General features: G+C 40.5%; 1 protein-coding gene across 3 annotated transcripts in view; it reads left to right on the top strand.

Moving 5' to 3' along the window:
* SCIN (scinderin) overlaps positions 1-13001 on the top strand; it is a 70139-nt gene that overhangs the window by 30608 nt on the left and 26530 nt on the right. For all 3 annotated transcript variants that reach the window (XM_088056640.1, XM_088056642.1, XM_005518835.3), the window contains one exon: positions 9655-9804. In XM_088056640.1, the coding sequence (XP_087912766.1) occupies positions 9655-9804 (150 nt within the window). The remainder of the gene's footprint in view (positions 1-9654; positions 9805-13001) is intronic.

Below are 13001 nucleotides of genomic sequence, written 5' to 3'. Positions count from 1 at the left end.
TTCAGGTTCTGATGTTTATCTCATATCTAGATCATAGAATAGTTTTTATAGGAAGGGACCTTTAAAGGTCATCTTGATCAACTCCCCCTGCAATGAGCAGGAACATCTTCAACAAGCTGAGGTTGCTTTGAGCCCTGTTCAGCCTGACCTTGAATGAAGGTTATTCTATCTTGATCCAGCCTTCTAAGTTATTGGAGTCAAACCTGGGCTGGAAATAAGATGAAAAAATAGTGTTTTAGCTGCCTGTCTCCTGATCCCTCTCTTAAAAGTGGTTTGGATCCCATGGGGCCATGTACCATGTGCACAACCCACACAGCACCTTGGCTCATTTGTTACTAAACCACATTTACAGCACTTTAAATACCCTGCCCAGGTCTCATCTTGCCTCCTTTGAACTCTTTTGGCTGAGAGAGAAAATAGCTGCAGAAGGCAGAGAAAGCACTGTCTGTGCTATGAGGGGAGTTGCTATCTGTGGGAAATGTGTGAAGACCTTTTAGTCAAGCAGTAGTCTGTAACACCATGAGCTGAGAGCTGTGACTGTGCTGATCTTCCAGGAGAATGCTGGGATTCCAGACCCTGATTTAGGTTGGGGTGTTTGTTCTACATGGGATTTCCATGACACCTCTCTGATGGACCATCTCTCTGTAAGGGAGCCTTTGGGCAGGCAAGACAAGTGCCAGGCAGTTGCTGACAAGGCTTGGAGTGGAGCACACCTTATTTTGTCAGGTGCTGCTTAGTGAATCATGTCCAGGCAAAGTTCTGCTCAAGGCTTCTCAGGAGCTGTTATTTTCTGCTGCACATACACAGAATATGCTAGGTTGGAAGGGACCCACAAGGATCATAAAGTCAAACTCTTTGCCCCCACACAGGACAGCACCAAAAGTCACTATGTGCCTGAAAGCATTGTCAAAATTCCTCTTGAACTCTGTCAGGCTTACTGCTGTGACCATGTCCCTGAGGAGCCCATTCCAGTGTCCAAGCACCCTCTGGATGAAGAACCTTTTTCTAATATCCAACTTAAACTCCTCTGGTACAACTTCAGGCCATTCCCTTGGGTCCTGTCACTGGGCACCGCACAGAAGAGATCAGTGTCTGTCCCTCCTCTGCCCCTCACAAGGAAGTTTTAACTGCAATGAGGTCTCCTCTCAGTCTTCTCCAGGCTGAACAGACCAAGTGACCTCAGCTGATCCTCACACAGCTTCCCCTCAAGGCCCTTACAAATCCTGTTCTGAGCTATTGCTGGTATCCTACCTCAGAGGCAGGATGCGTTTGACAGTTCTTGGTGGCCTTAGACTGCCTGGCCTTGCTCTCTGCTCCACTTTACCTCCAGATGTAGCTCCCTCTGTTTCACCCCATCCTCCAGCTTCCTCCCCTTAGACACAATCCTTTTTTTTCCATCATCACCAAGACAATTCTCAAAACAGCGAGGAGCAGGAGGACATGGAAAATGATCACAGAAGTCAAGGGAAAAGATGAATCACTGTGTCATTTAGTAAATAACATATACAGTTTTTGAAGCTATTTTAGTATTTATCTAGATGCCTGTGTAAATATACTGTACATGTGTATATTTCTGATAAGATGTGCTAAAGATTCTCATATCTTTTGTCAGTTTTCCTGGTTTAAAATTGGAAGGAAACTTGTCAGTATTGTGAAATTAACCCTGTGTACATTGGTGTATGCTGGTTATTTCCGAAATTGGAATGTTGAGGTGTGTCAATAATTTGGGTAGTTATCAAAACATGGAGCAGAAATAATGGGAATAACAATGAGATAAAACAATACTAATCAATCAGTTGATTTTATTGAATTCTTCCCAACTCAGTTTGGGAAGCCCTGCTGTATGAAGACTGTCTGAAGTTGTATCCTTAGTGACCAGAAAAAATATTCTCTATGCATGTGCTTGGATAGAGCTTTGTAAAATGTAAGACTCGACTCTGATTAATCTCTTGATGGGAGAAAGCAACAGTGCCATGAGCTAGGTGGCTGCAAAGGGCAGGCAGAGAGCTGAGCACTGCTCAGCCTTCTCAAAGAAATTAAGAGTCAGTTGTTAAATTAGGGGTGAAGGATGATGTGTGATAACAACCACTGAGGTTTGAGCTTGGGCCTGATTGCAGCTGTAAAGTTTTGTCAGTACAATAAAAGCTCTGCAGGCAGAACATCCCCCTTTTCCCAAAGGAAGAGTGCAGATGGGTGAGGTGATAACTATAGCTCAAGCTATAGCGATCAAGCTAAATGAAGATCGAAGGTAAACTGTACTCAGTTTCCTATCCTATAGTGGTGCTTATAAACTGATCTATAAATAGCCAAAAGGTTGCTGGTTTGAAATGTAAGAGCCTACAATATTCTTAGAAACAACTTGTGCTATCTAGCAATCAATGTATATATTTCTCAAGGGCTTCATGAATCCAGATGAAAATTATGAAGTTAGAACTCAAAAGTGCGGGACTAAACAGAGTTGTCATCATGTATCTGTCATTATGTTCCTACTAGAACACCTGACGTGATAAGCATGTCAGAAGAAGAAAAATTACTGCCTTGCGACAAAGACACTAGAAGAAATATATCAGGCAAAGAGGCTGGCTTTTTATGACAGCTGCTTTTCATAACAACTGTTAACTTGGTATAAAGTAGCTTCTGCTTTTTAAAGAGCGAGAGAACAGATACTTGCCTTATGATTATGACCGCGGGGTATGATTCAGCATCACATTGCAACCTTAGGACAGTTTATCATAGTGGCTTCTTAAATTTTCTTCCCTCATTATTTCTTTTAGGTGTCTTTGCTTCTCTTCCATTGGATAAAGCATTTATCCCAACAGGCATATTAATTGCTTTAATAAAGTCACTGTTAAGGTATAAACAGTGCTGGAAGAGCAGATTCTTGTATTTTGCAGTCCATCACTGTACATTTCTAGTTGCTTTCCCTGGCTCTAACAACTGACTCATGCCCTGTTTCCATTCACATGTTTCTTCTACAACTAACCCCTTCCCCAGTTTCCCCCAGCTGAGAGTTAAACTGTTGCTCATGCTGCAGCAGGGAGCTGCCAAACAAGGAGCTGAGCTTGAAGAACTAAAGTGTTTTGGTTCTTTATTAACTTCATAGACTTACTAACAATATTAAAATGTTTTTGTGTCTATACAATGTGTATCTCTGTAAGCAAGCATCTTAATTTTTCTGTAATTCTGTGAACCAGTTAATCCAGCAGTGTAAATGCCAGCATTCTGGAAGTTGCTATAGTCTCAAAGTCATATGATGGAGGAAAAAAAATAAGTCCTTTTGCTCCCCCCTTCAGTTAAACTATTCAGAGTATGGATTTTTATTCATACTCTACGGGCTGGAAAGTTTCCCTTCTCCCCCATGTTTACACAGAAAAGTAGCTGAACCAGAGATCACTGTTTAGGCTTCAAGTGAACAGGATACACATGTATCCACAAGGATTCAGTTAAGTTAGCTTTCTTCCCGATGTTGTTGGAATTCCAGATGTTTTGCTGCTTGAGCTGCTGTTGTTTAGAATTATCCTTATACTGACCCCTTAATCCACTGTGGTATAGCAAGAGCTGTTCCTGGTGTGTACTAGCAAAACAGGTGTGAGAGGAAAAATGAAAGTACTATGTGCATGACTGCTATATCTGACTTATTTTTAGTCTGAAAATTTGTTCCATTTGAGTCAAATGGGAGACTCCAAAGACTGGTTACAAAGACACTATTCTAGTTTTACTAGGACGAGGCTCATGGTGGCCTCAGAGGTATTCTGGCTGAATGAATTTGGAGTTTGTTTTGGATTATCAAAACTCCACAACTTTCAATGGTTTACTGTGTTACAGTTCACAGTTCTAACAAAGTTAGATTTTTATGAATATGTGAAATGAGAGAGGTTTTTTTTCCTGCCTGTATCCAGAATTCAACAGTCAAGAAAGGAGAAAAAGTGAATAAGGAGAAAAATATCTTCAGAAGTCTATATTAATCTGGTTGAATTCAAACATTCTTCTTAATACATATTGTCAGTTCCTTTAAAAATCCTGGATGTCAATGAACTGACAAAAAGTGCTGCATTCCAGTTACTTTTGTTCAGTTGTTTTCCCCACCATGTAGACTTTCTCTTGATTTAGCACTTTTCTGTACTTAAAAAACAACCCAAAACCATAAAAACTCCATACTCTTGTTTTAGGACTCTCTATTTCCAAAAACTTGGTATTTGAAATATAAATACCAATGTGATATGCCAGTGTTTTACAAATACTTTGAATTAAAGGAATTAGAAGTATTTCTGTTGTTTGCAGTTCATATATAAATGTTTTCCCAAATTAATTTCTATTTTGTATTAGTGTCTCTTCTTTAAACATATTACGTTTAATTACAGGACTAGACTTTTTAGGAGCTAAAAGGAGCTCGTGCCTTATCAGAGCAGCTGTTCACTATTGACCATGAAGAGTCTCAGCTGAGTGCCTGCCCATTATTTTGATAGTAGCATGATAAGATGTGTATAAAGCTTTGCCAGTATCCATCTATGTTCCATCTGCCTCTAGCATTGCTGGGCTTTTTTTCCTGCTGCCTTCAGGAGGTGAGTACTAGGAGTTCTGGCTCTTTTGGGGACTCCTACATCACAGTTCATCTCCTCCTGACCCACCTGTCCTTACAAGCCTTTCTTCTTCCTGCTCTGAAACCACCATAGTGGCCTTCTGGGATGTGCTTTTTTGCCTAGGCTCTCATCTGTTTCTGAACAGCAGCTTCTAAACTGAAGGAAAGAGAGGAATTAAGGCAATTATAACTTTGCAAATATTATTTTCTTGCTTTCAGCCCTTTAGTGTGAGTTGTGGGGGTAAAGAGAATGTAGTATGGTGTTTCACAGGAGTGAGCAGATATAGCTGAGAAGTTTTCTGGTGTTGAGTCCCTCTGCATTAGAGCTGTACACCTCTGCTGCACCAAATGTTGTGGTTTAGAGGAATGAAAGACGGCATCCTGACTGACCGACATTGAGTTAGCATAAGCTGCATCATGGCAACATGAAAAGGTCCACAGTACAGATTTTAGCTAAGAGTGATATTTTTTTTTTAAATTGAGGTGAGATTCTGAGAGTGTGTTCTGGGGTATATGTGGACAAAGGTGGATAGGTTTAAGGTCTATCAAGGCCTCCAAACACAGAATAGAGGCATATTAGCTTGTGATGCTGGGGTTAAATTCTTTCCTTAATTAAAGTTTAAAGTTTATTTCAATATTTTAAGGTTAATGAGACTTAAACGTTTCACTATTAATTTCTACCTAACTGGAAGTTCCACCACAAACTTGTTCAAGTTAAGAGTTTTGAAACCTATTTAATTTTTTTTCGTTTTTTAATCTCTCTTCATGTAAGAGAACGGAAATCAGCAATTACAGTAGAGGCCTGGAAATTAGTAGATATTTCAACAGACATATAGGTTAAAACACTTGCATGTTTAGGGCATGTTTAACTAGAGAAAAACAGTTTCATGGATTTAAGCTTCTTGGCTTTTCCTGTCATTGTCCTGGCTAAGATCCACAGAAATGACCACAAAAGATCCAGAAAAGAGGGTATATTTTCATTTGCCTCCAGGCTAAGGAGGCTGCCAGCTGAATACAGAGGTGGCTATGTGTTGGAAGGGAAAAAATTGTTTTTTATGTCACTTCTGAAATAAGTGAGTTTTTTGTTTGTTTTTCCTTCTCTTGCTCTGCAGGCCATTTGGGGCTGGAGCAGGAAGCAGGAGGTGTACTTTCACAGTCCCCCTCCATACAGGGAAAAGTGCCAAGGTGCTTTTGCTCAGGGTTACACATGAGCCATGCATAATCATCCTGATGCACAGCTCCTGTACAGAAGCTAAAGGTTGGGTCATTTTTAATGTGCTGTAGAAATCTCATGTGACTTGCACAAGGTCACTCTCCAGGCCAGAAGCTATTATTAGGAGTAAGAGCAGCAAACTCTGACACTCTATGAGTGGAAGACCAAACTGTGTCCCCAAAATTTGCAGTTGAGGGGAGAGCTTCTTCTGACCACGGTGTGCATGGCAGGGACCCAGCTTGCCTTCCCAGCCTCACTCAGGAGCTCTAGAGTGGTCATTGTTATTCATTATAACACATTATAATGTTATTCATGATAACGTTTTCTCTCACCCTCAGCTGGTAGTTGTCCCACTGTGATCTGATAACTATATTGACATCAACAGACATTAATATAGGGGATCTCTCCTAGAATTCTGTTTAAGACATTTAAAAAAATAAATACTGCTGGTGTAAACTTCTGAAAATAAACTGGGCTTGGCACAGGAATTACTGATGAATGAAGCTCTTTTATTTTGAGGGGAGTGAACACTTGAAGTCTGTTTTCATTTTAATGGAAACATTTTTTTGTCAACCTGCCAATTCCAAATAAAGTCAGCAAAACAAACCTAAAAATAGTGAAGGTGTAGTACAGCTTGGAAATTGTGAAAGTAGTGAGTGAGCTAAAGCTAAATATCATATTTTGCCCATAGTTGAGAACTTGATATCTCTAAAAAAATGAATACATGAATAATAAAATACAACCCAAAAGCTCAGTGACTTTTCTGGGTATGGTCAGATAAATTGACTGTATTTCAAGTAAATCCAGATCTAAATATTAGCCTTCTCAAGAAGTAGCTTTAACTTGTAAAACTTTCTCTGGTTTTAATTGTTGAAAAACTGAGTCTGCCTAGAGGTTGAAATGGATAAGTTAAATCAGGAAGGAAAACTTCAGCTTCTCTACCTACCGTAAGTCCTCAAAATTAGATACATTAAAAATGAGATTATTTTAGTTCAGAAGAGAAAATTAATAAAATCTAAGTTCCTGGAAGCTTCTAGCATTGAATGCTTAAGATATTTTAGTGATCATAGTAAATACATTACAATATTATATACTTTGGGACACTTTCATGACTTGTGGCTGCTTACATCCTTCTATTTGATTATACAGTACATGAAGTTTAACTTTCAGGCTTTTAGTAAAGAATAGTGTCTTTACTCTCTAGTGCTAAAATAAACAGATTCTTATTTCTCTAACTTTTAAAATCAGTATTTTTCAAATAGCCATTTAAGATGGAGCTTGTGAATCTCCAGATCAAGAATGTTATCAGACACTACTTGTTGATTCAAGTGATGGTTTATGCAGTAGAAGAAAACCTGGCACATGGACCCCATAAGGAGAATAATGAAACCTGCAAATTTAAAAATCTGAAATCCATTACTGTGGGTTTTTAGAGGTCCTTCTTCTACAAGCTCATTTGGAGCCTGTGGACTGTAGGAGAGCTCAGTTTAGTCACTTGCTGACTGAAGGCAGACAGGGAGAATAAAGTGTGAATGTGGAGTAACTCGGGTGCAGTGGGGCCTTTAGGAGATGCTAAGAAAAGAAAACGTGAATTTATTGCCCAAGAAGGAAAGGTCTTTGTAATTGGCAGTGGCAAGTCTCACAATATCCTTTGTGGTCAGTACAGCAAAAATATTCATTTTGTAGATGCAACTACTTGTTTGAGGTTCCATTTCCACTTACCAAAAAACCAAGAGAAGGCCAATGGGTACAACTGAAGCTGCACATCTAACCTTTCACATGAGAAATCTCCACCAGCTGCCACATCAACACTGAGATAAGGCAATAGCTGTCTTACCTCTTTCCCTAGTTCTATGACTTCTTCTTTATTGTTTCCACAGACTGTGGGAAATAAAGAATTCCGGTTTATTGCTGTGGTATCTCTAGTGACTCCTGTTTTCTCATGTAATTGCAAATAAGCTCAATTAGTAGGATGTAGGCCAAGATGAGATTGATGCTGTGAAGTCTGTGTTGTGGAAAGTCTCCATGAATTTGGTAGAAAAGGGCGGAAGCAGTGCCCTGCAATAACAAATGTATTAAAAAAGTCTGCTTATATTGAACATTTTACTTACTACTCATTCAGTTCTTCTGAAAATTATTTCCCAAAGTATGAACAAATATTTAAAATATGTCTCCAGATGCTGGATACTTGGTAAACTGACAGTACTTAAACCAGAACTTAGAAGCAATTTTTTTATATAAGCCTACAGCCAACTTGTTAAAGGCAAGCTGAAAACCTCAAAACTTGCATAACATCTGCAAGTTGGAAGGGATACAGTTCTGTGAATCTGCAGTGTAATCCTGACAAAGCTTAGAACTTTGTCTTTGAAGAGATGCTTTTGAAGGGGGGAAGGGAACAGTGAGATCAGTGAGATCTCACTGTGGGGTTTTTTTGTGTCCAAACTGGTGAAAAGTAACTGTTGGAAGTGACTAGTGCTGTTTGCATGCAGATGCCATCAGTGTTAGCTGTCTCCTAAAAATTTGCATCTGCTAGTACTGAGAAACTGTGCTTCATCCCTCAAACCACCCTTTCAAGTAATGTTAAAGTAATTTAACATTGTGGTTAGCAGAAATATCTTGATTTTCTTTTTTTATGGAACAGATTTTCATCTCAAATATAAGTTTTATACAGTTGTATATACAACATAAAACTAAGCCCAAGTAATTTGTTCTGTGAGGCCTCTGTTTAAAATTTGCATTGCAAATGAACACAAACCAGTTGAACCTTTTTAAAGCTGAAAATGACTGTGTACCTTTATTGCTGTACTATTTGAGCTATTTGACAGAATCAGGTGAAGAATCAAATTACCTTCTTCCAGGAGGAGGTGGGGTGAGCAACCATCCAAGATGAGTAATTTTCTTGGACTGGCTCCTTCCAGCCCAGCCTCTAGCATCCCTGCAGCCTTTTTTTAGTAATTTTCATCAAGACTGAAATCTAAATTCTTTATTCTGAAATGCTTCAAGTTCTGGATGAATAATGGGAGTTGCTAAAACTGGGGGTCCTTGGTCTGTGTGGCTGAATCAGGTGACCTGTCTTAGGCTGGTTATGGTGCCTCCCTTTCCTGAGAGGTGCCCTGGGAAGATGCTGCATTCTGCAAAAGATTGGGAAATAAAAACTAGATTGAAAGATCTAACTGTACTTTAGTAACACATACAATCAGGATCTTCCTTGAGATTTTGAAATTAATTTGTTTCTTGACACAGGTGAGTACCAGCACAGCTGAAGTACCATAGAAGAGGAGCTGACATATATAAAACTTGCAGTAGCAAATGTAGGAGTTTCTGGTTTTTTAATTAGCTGAAGCTCTATATGTAATTGGGATAAAACTCCGTCAACCCAAAACTCTGGCTGTTCTGAGCTCAACTGATCTCCTAAGATGTGGAAGCTAAATTGTATTATGTAAATATCTTGCATATTACAGCATCACAATATGAAACAGGTTGGAAAATACCTCTGAGATCACCGAGTCCAATCTTCTATTGAACACCACCTTGTCAACCAGACCTGAGTGCCATATCCAGTCTTTCCTTAAACATCTCCAGGGATGTGACTCCACCACCTTCCTGGGCAGTCCATTTCAATGTTTATTCACCCTTTCCATGAAGAAATATCTCCTAATATCCAACCTAAATCTCTCCTGGTGCAGTTTGAGACTATGTCATAGATACTGTAAATATCTACATGATTGAACAACTTTCTCTAGGAAGTAATTCTGATATTCTGGTGGTTTAGATCCAGTAGGATAATTATTAATAAAATTAATTTCATGAATTTGCTGTGTTGAATCGTACTGCTAATGTGTGTGCATTTTCATTATTTCAGGAAATCTATCAGTGGTGTGGCTCATCATGCAATAAATACGAGCGGCTGAAGGCTACACAGGTTGCTGTTGGCATTCGGGACAATGAACGAAATGGAAGGTCTAAATTAATTGCTGTGGAAGAAGGGGGTGAGCCAGACCGGCTCATAGAGGTACTGTAATGTGCAAACTTGCTGCTGACAGCTGTGAATAAAAAGTATTTTCACCTCAGGAACTGAATCAGAGTGGGCTGATGCTAGGAAGACAGAGAAAGAGTAGGCCAGTTCATACCTTTTCCTTCCTTATCCAAGCAGTGTTAAGTTAATTGGGCATTGCACTCTAAGATAATTAATTATCTGAGAATACTTTTACAAGTACAAATGTTTGCTGTATTGAGTTAGCTGTACAGTGACCGAATTAACAGCATGGCTCACACCGAAGCACACTATCAGCTCTGTGTGAGGAAGGAGCATCTGTCTGGGACAGCACCAAACAAAGAAAGACACAGAATTACTGTGTGTAGAAGGTAAAAGAATGTAGCAAATTGCATACTGATGCAGGGGGCCAAGCACACTGCTTTGCATACTTCTTCTATTTCAAGATCATATGCACCTAGACTCTAGTAACCCCAGAGAGCCCCTTCCTCATATGTTTAGAAAGTTTAACCATTTACTTAAAATCCCCAGATTTTAGATGTCATAGCTAAGCTGATCAAAGTAGAGTGGAAAAAATTTCCCAATTTATGGATTTTTCAGATCTCTAAAAACTACCAAACACTCGGGTTGTTGCAGGCTGCAGCTAATAAAGCAGGCTGCAACTAATAAAACACACTGCACACTAATATGCACACTAATAAAAGCATTTGTACTGTGTCCTAAATTAAGCTTCTTTCCTTCATTCTCCAAAAAGAAGGAAGAAGGAAGCAGGATCACAAAGCAGTCCTTCAATAAAATGGAATATGTACAAGTAGGATATTGAGCTCCAGATTAAGTTTGGGAAGTAAAGCTAATGGTGCATGCAGGAGTGCAATTATTTTTTTGTGGTGCTTTCATTCAGAGTGGCCATAACTAGTTACTGCCTGAGCATAAAAACAGGTGCTGAGCCACCAGCCCATGGCCATGCTGGCTGTGGGGACCCCTTTGGGGGGGCTGTCCATTTGCTTGCAAAGACCTTTGTTCCTGGAGGTGTGAGTGCAGACATGGCTGTATTCAGAATTAGCGGAGGTGACACCCAGCGTACCACAGATTTTTGAAGAGGGGAAAAAAACCCAAGCAGACAATCCTCTATCTGGTTTTTTACTTCCTTGTACTTGACTTTCCATACGGGCTCTGATGCAGCACATATTTTACACGTATAATTCTTTTGAAAAGAGCACAGCGTGACAATTAGACAGCAACCTCCTGCTCCTGATTTGAATCACAGCATTGGATTGCGTACTGCTGCTGCTGTGGCCAGGTGGTACTGGGGCCCTGCCCTTGGCCATAGCTGCTGCTGCCAAGCCCATCCTGGGGTTACCACTGGAGGCTTTGAACAGAGCTTCTGATACACTCATGTGTGACTTGGGAACACTGATCAGAACAGCTCCCTTTGCTCCTCTTATCTGGCTACAGTGCAAATACAAATTGGACTTCCGTGCTACTCCAGCAAGGACACGGATCAGCTGCGGGCTGCCATCCCCCTCCATAGGCTCTGAGGGGAAAGGATATGCTGCCCTTGCCCCTGCATTTCTTTGGCAGACTTAAATTTGTGTGCAGCCATTGTTTTGTAGCAACCTTGGCACATGATTAAGAGCAGGAAAACACTAAGGCTGCATTTTGATCCTGTAGTGAATTGTTGTTGTATCAGGGAATAAATTTTTTCTTCACTTGCACAGCAGTGTATGAAGAAATTTCTGCTATTTTTTTAGGATTCTGAATATAGAGGGAACAGAAATGGTAGTTCAATGCAATTAGATTGATTGCTTTTATTACTGCCACTGTGATGAGCCCAGTTTGAGTGAGTGTGTCTGCAGTCAGGGTTTATCTTCTAGTCTGCATCGTGCTAGTCTTGCTTTTTTAAGTGCTGCTTCCATAACAGGGTCTGCAGCTCAGCTGTGGCTGTCCCAGTCCACTCTGAAATGTGCTACTAATAAGTCAGAAGGGTAGTTAAACTCACAGACATATAAAAGTTACTAATCCTTATTCCTGCTCAAATTGTATCCCCTCCTGGTACTCTTTGTTTGGATTTCTCCTTGCTTCCACAAAATTGTCTCAACTTGCTGTTTCAATCTCCCAGGCTAATTGCTGTTGAGCTAACATTGTGTTTGTTTCTTCCCTCCACATCAGGAAGGGTGGATTTTTGGCATCTCCAGCTTTCTTAGAAAATGGCTGATTTATTTTGTAGGGAAAATAATTACATACTGTAAATATTCATTTTGTCATCCAGTATGCCACTGAAATCAGAAAGAGATTTCCTAAAATTATTCTCCCCTGAGAAATGTCAGGAATTATTCCTGTTCCTGTGAGCTACAAATCTGCTTCCATATCAGTGGCCAAACCTTCTCATGCAGTGCCAGTAGAAGCTTCAGGCAGGGGCTGACAACCCACCCTGAGTACCAGCAGAAGGAGCCAATACTGATCTTATTCCTGCTCCATAAGCACGGAGTTGTGACTCCCTACCAGAAAAGCAAGACTTCTGTGCCTGCACCCCATCACAGAGGCAAGATACAGGCTGGCTGAACTAACCCTGCCACACTGTCCTTCTGTAGGACTAGCAGAGGCAGCAATGCTGTGATGAGGTGGTGTTTCCCAGCCAGTCCACTGTCCTGCTGGGAGCTGTGGTGCCGTGGGTGAGGTGAACTTGTCTGATAAGGGCTGTTACCTGCTCCCAGCTACCATTTTTAGCAATGGGAACAGGCTGCACTGCTTGAGTTTGCCCATGGGATAGAACTGTCTGGAGCTGCTGTAGGACAGGGTGAATTTCTGTGGCAGACCAGCAAGATACAGCTTGCTCGCCCTGGGAAAGGAGAATTGCTAGAAGCTGGGTATGTGAGTAGTTTTGACAGCAGCAAGCCCTTTTTCATATGCCACCACAGGTCACTTGGCAACACACAGTGACCATCCTGTGCTTGCACTCTGGAAATGCAGCGTGTCTGGAAAGCTCAGACTTGCAGAAGTTCTCTTAAGATGCTTCAGGGATCACTAGAACTCTAATGTGAAGACAAGGCAGAAGCTTTCTGTGCAACCACATCAAAGATATTTGATATTCTTCACCTCCATGTTTGCACTTCAGGTGAGGCAGTGACTGGCAGATTTAAAGAAGCAGTGCTGTATAGGGTTGCTACCTTGGAAAATTAAAAGAGAAACAGACCACCTTGGACAAATTGCTGCTG

The sequence above is a fragment of the Pseudopodoces humilis genome, chromosome 1 (assembly GCF_049639895.1).
Source record: "Pseudopodoces humilis isolate 2021_Gansu_Grassland_sample_001 chromosome 1, ASM4963989v1, whole genome shotgun sequence".
Lineage (NCBI taxonomy): Eukaryota > Metazoa > Chordata > Aves > Passeriformes > Paridae > Pseudopodoces > Pseudopodoces humilis.
This window is presented reverse-complemented; position numbering and strand designations above follow the sequence as displayed.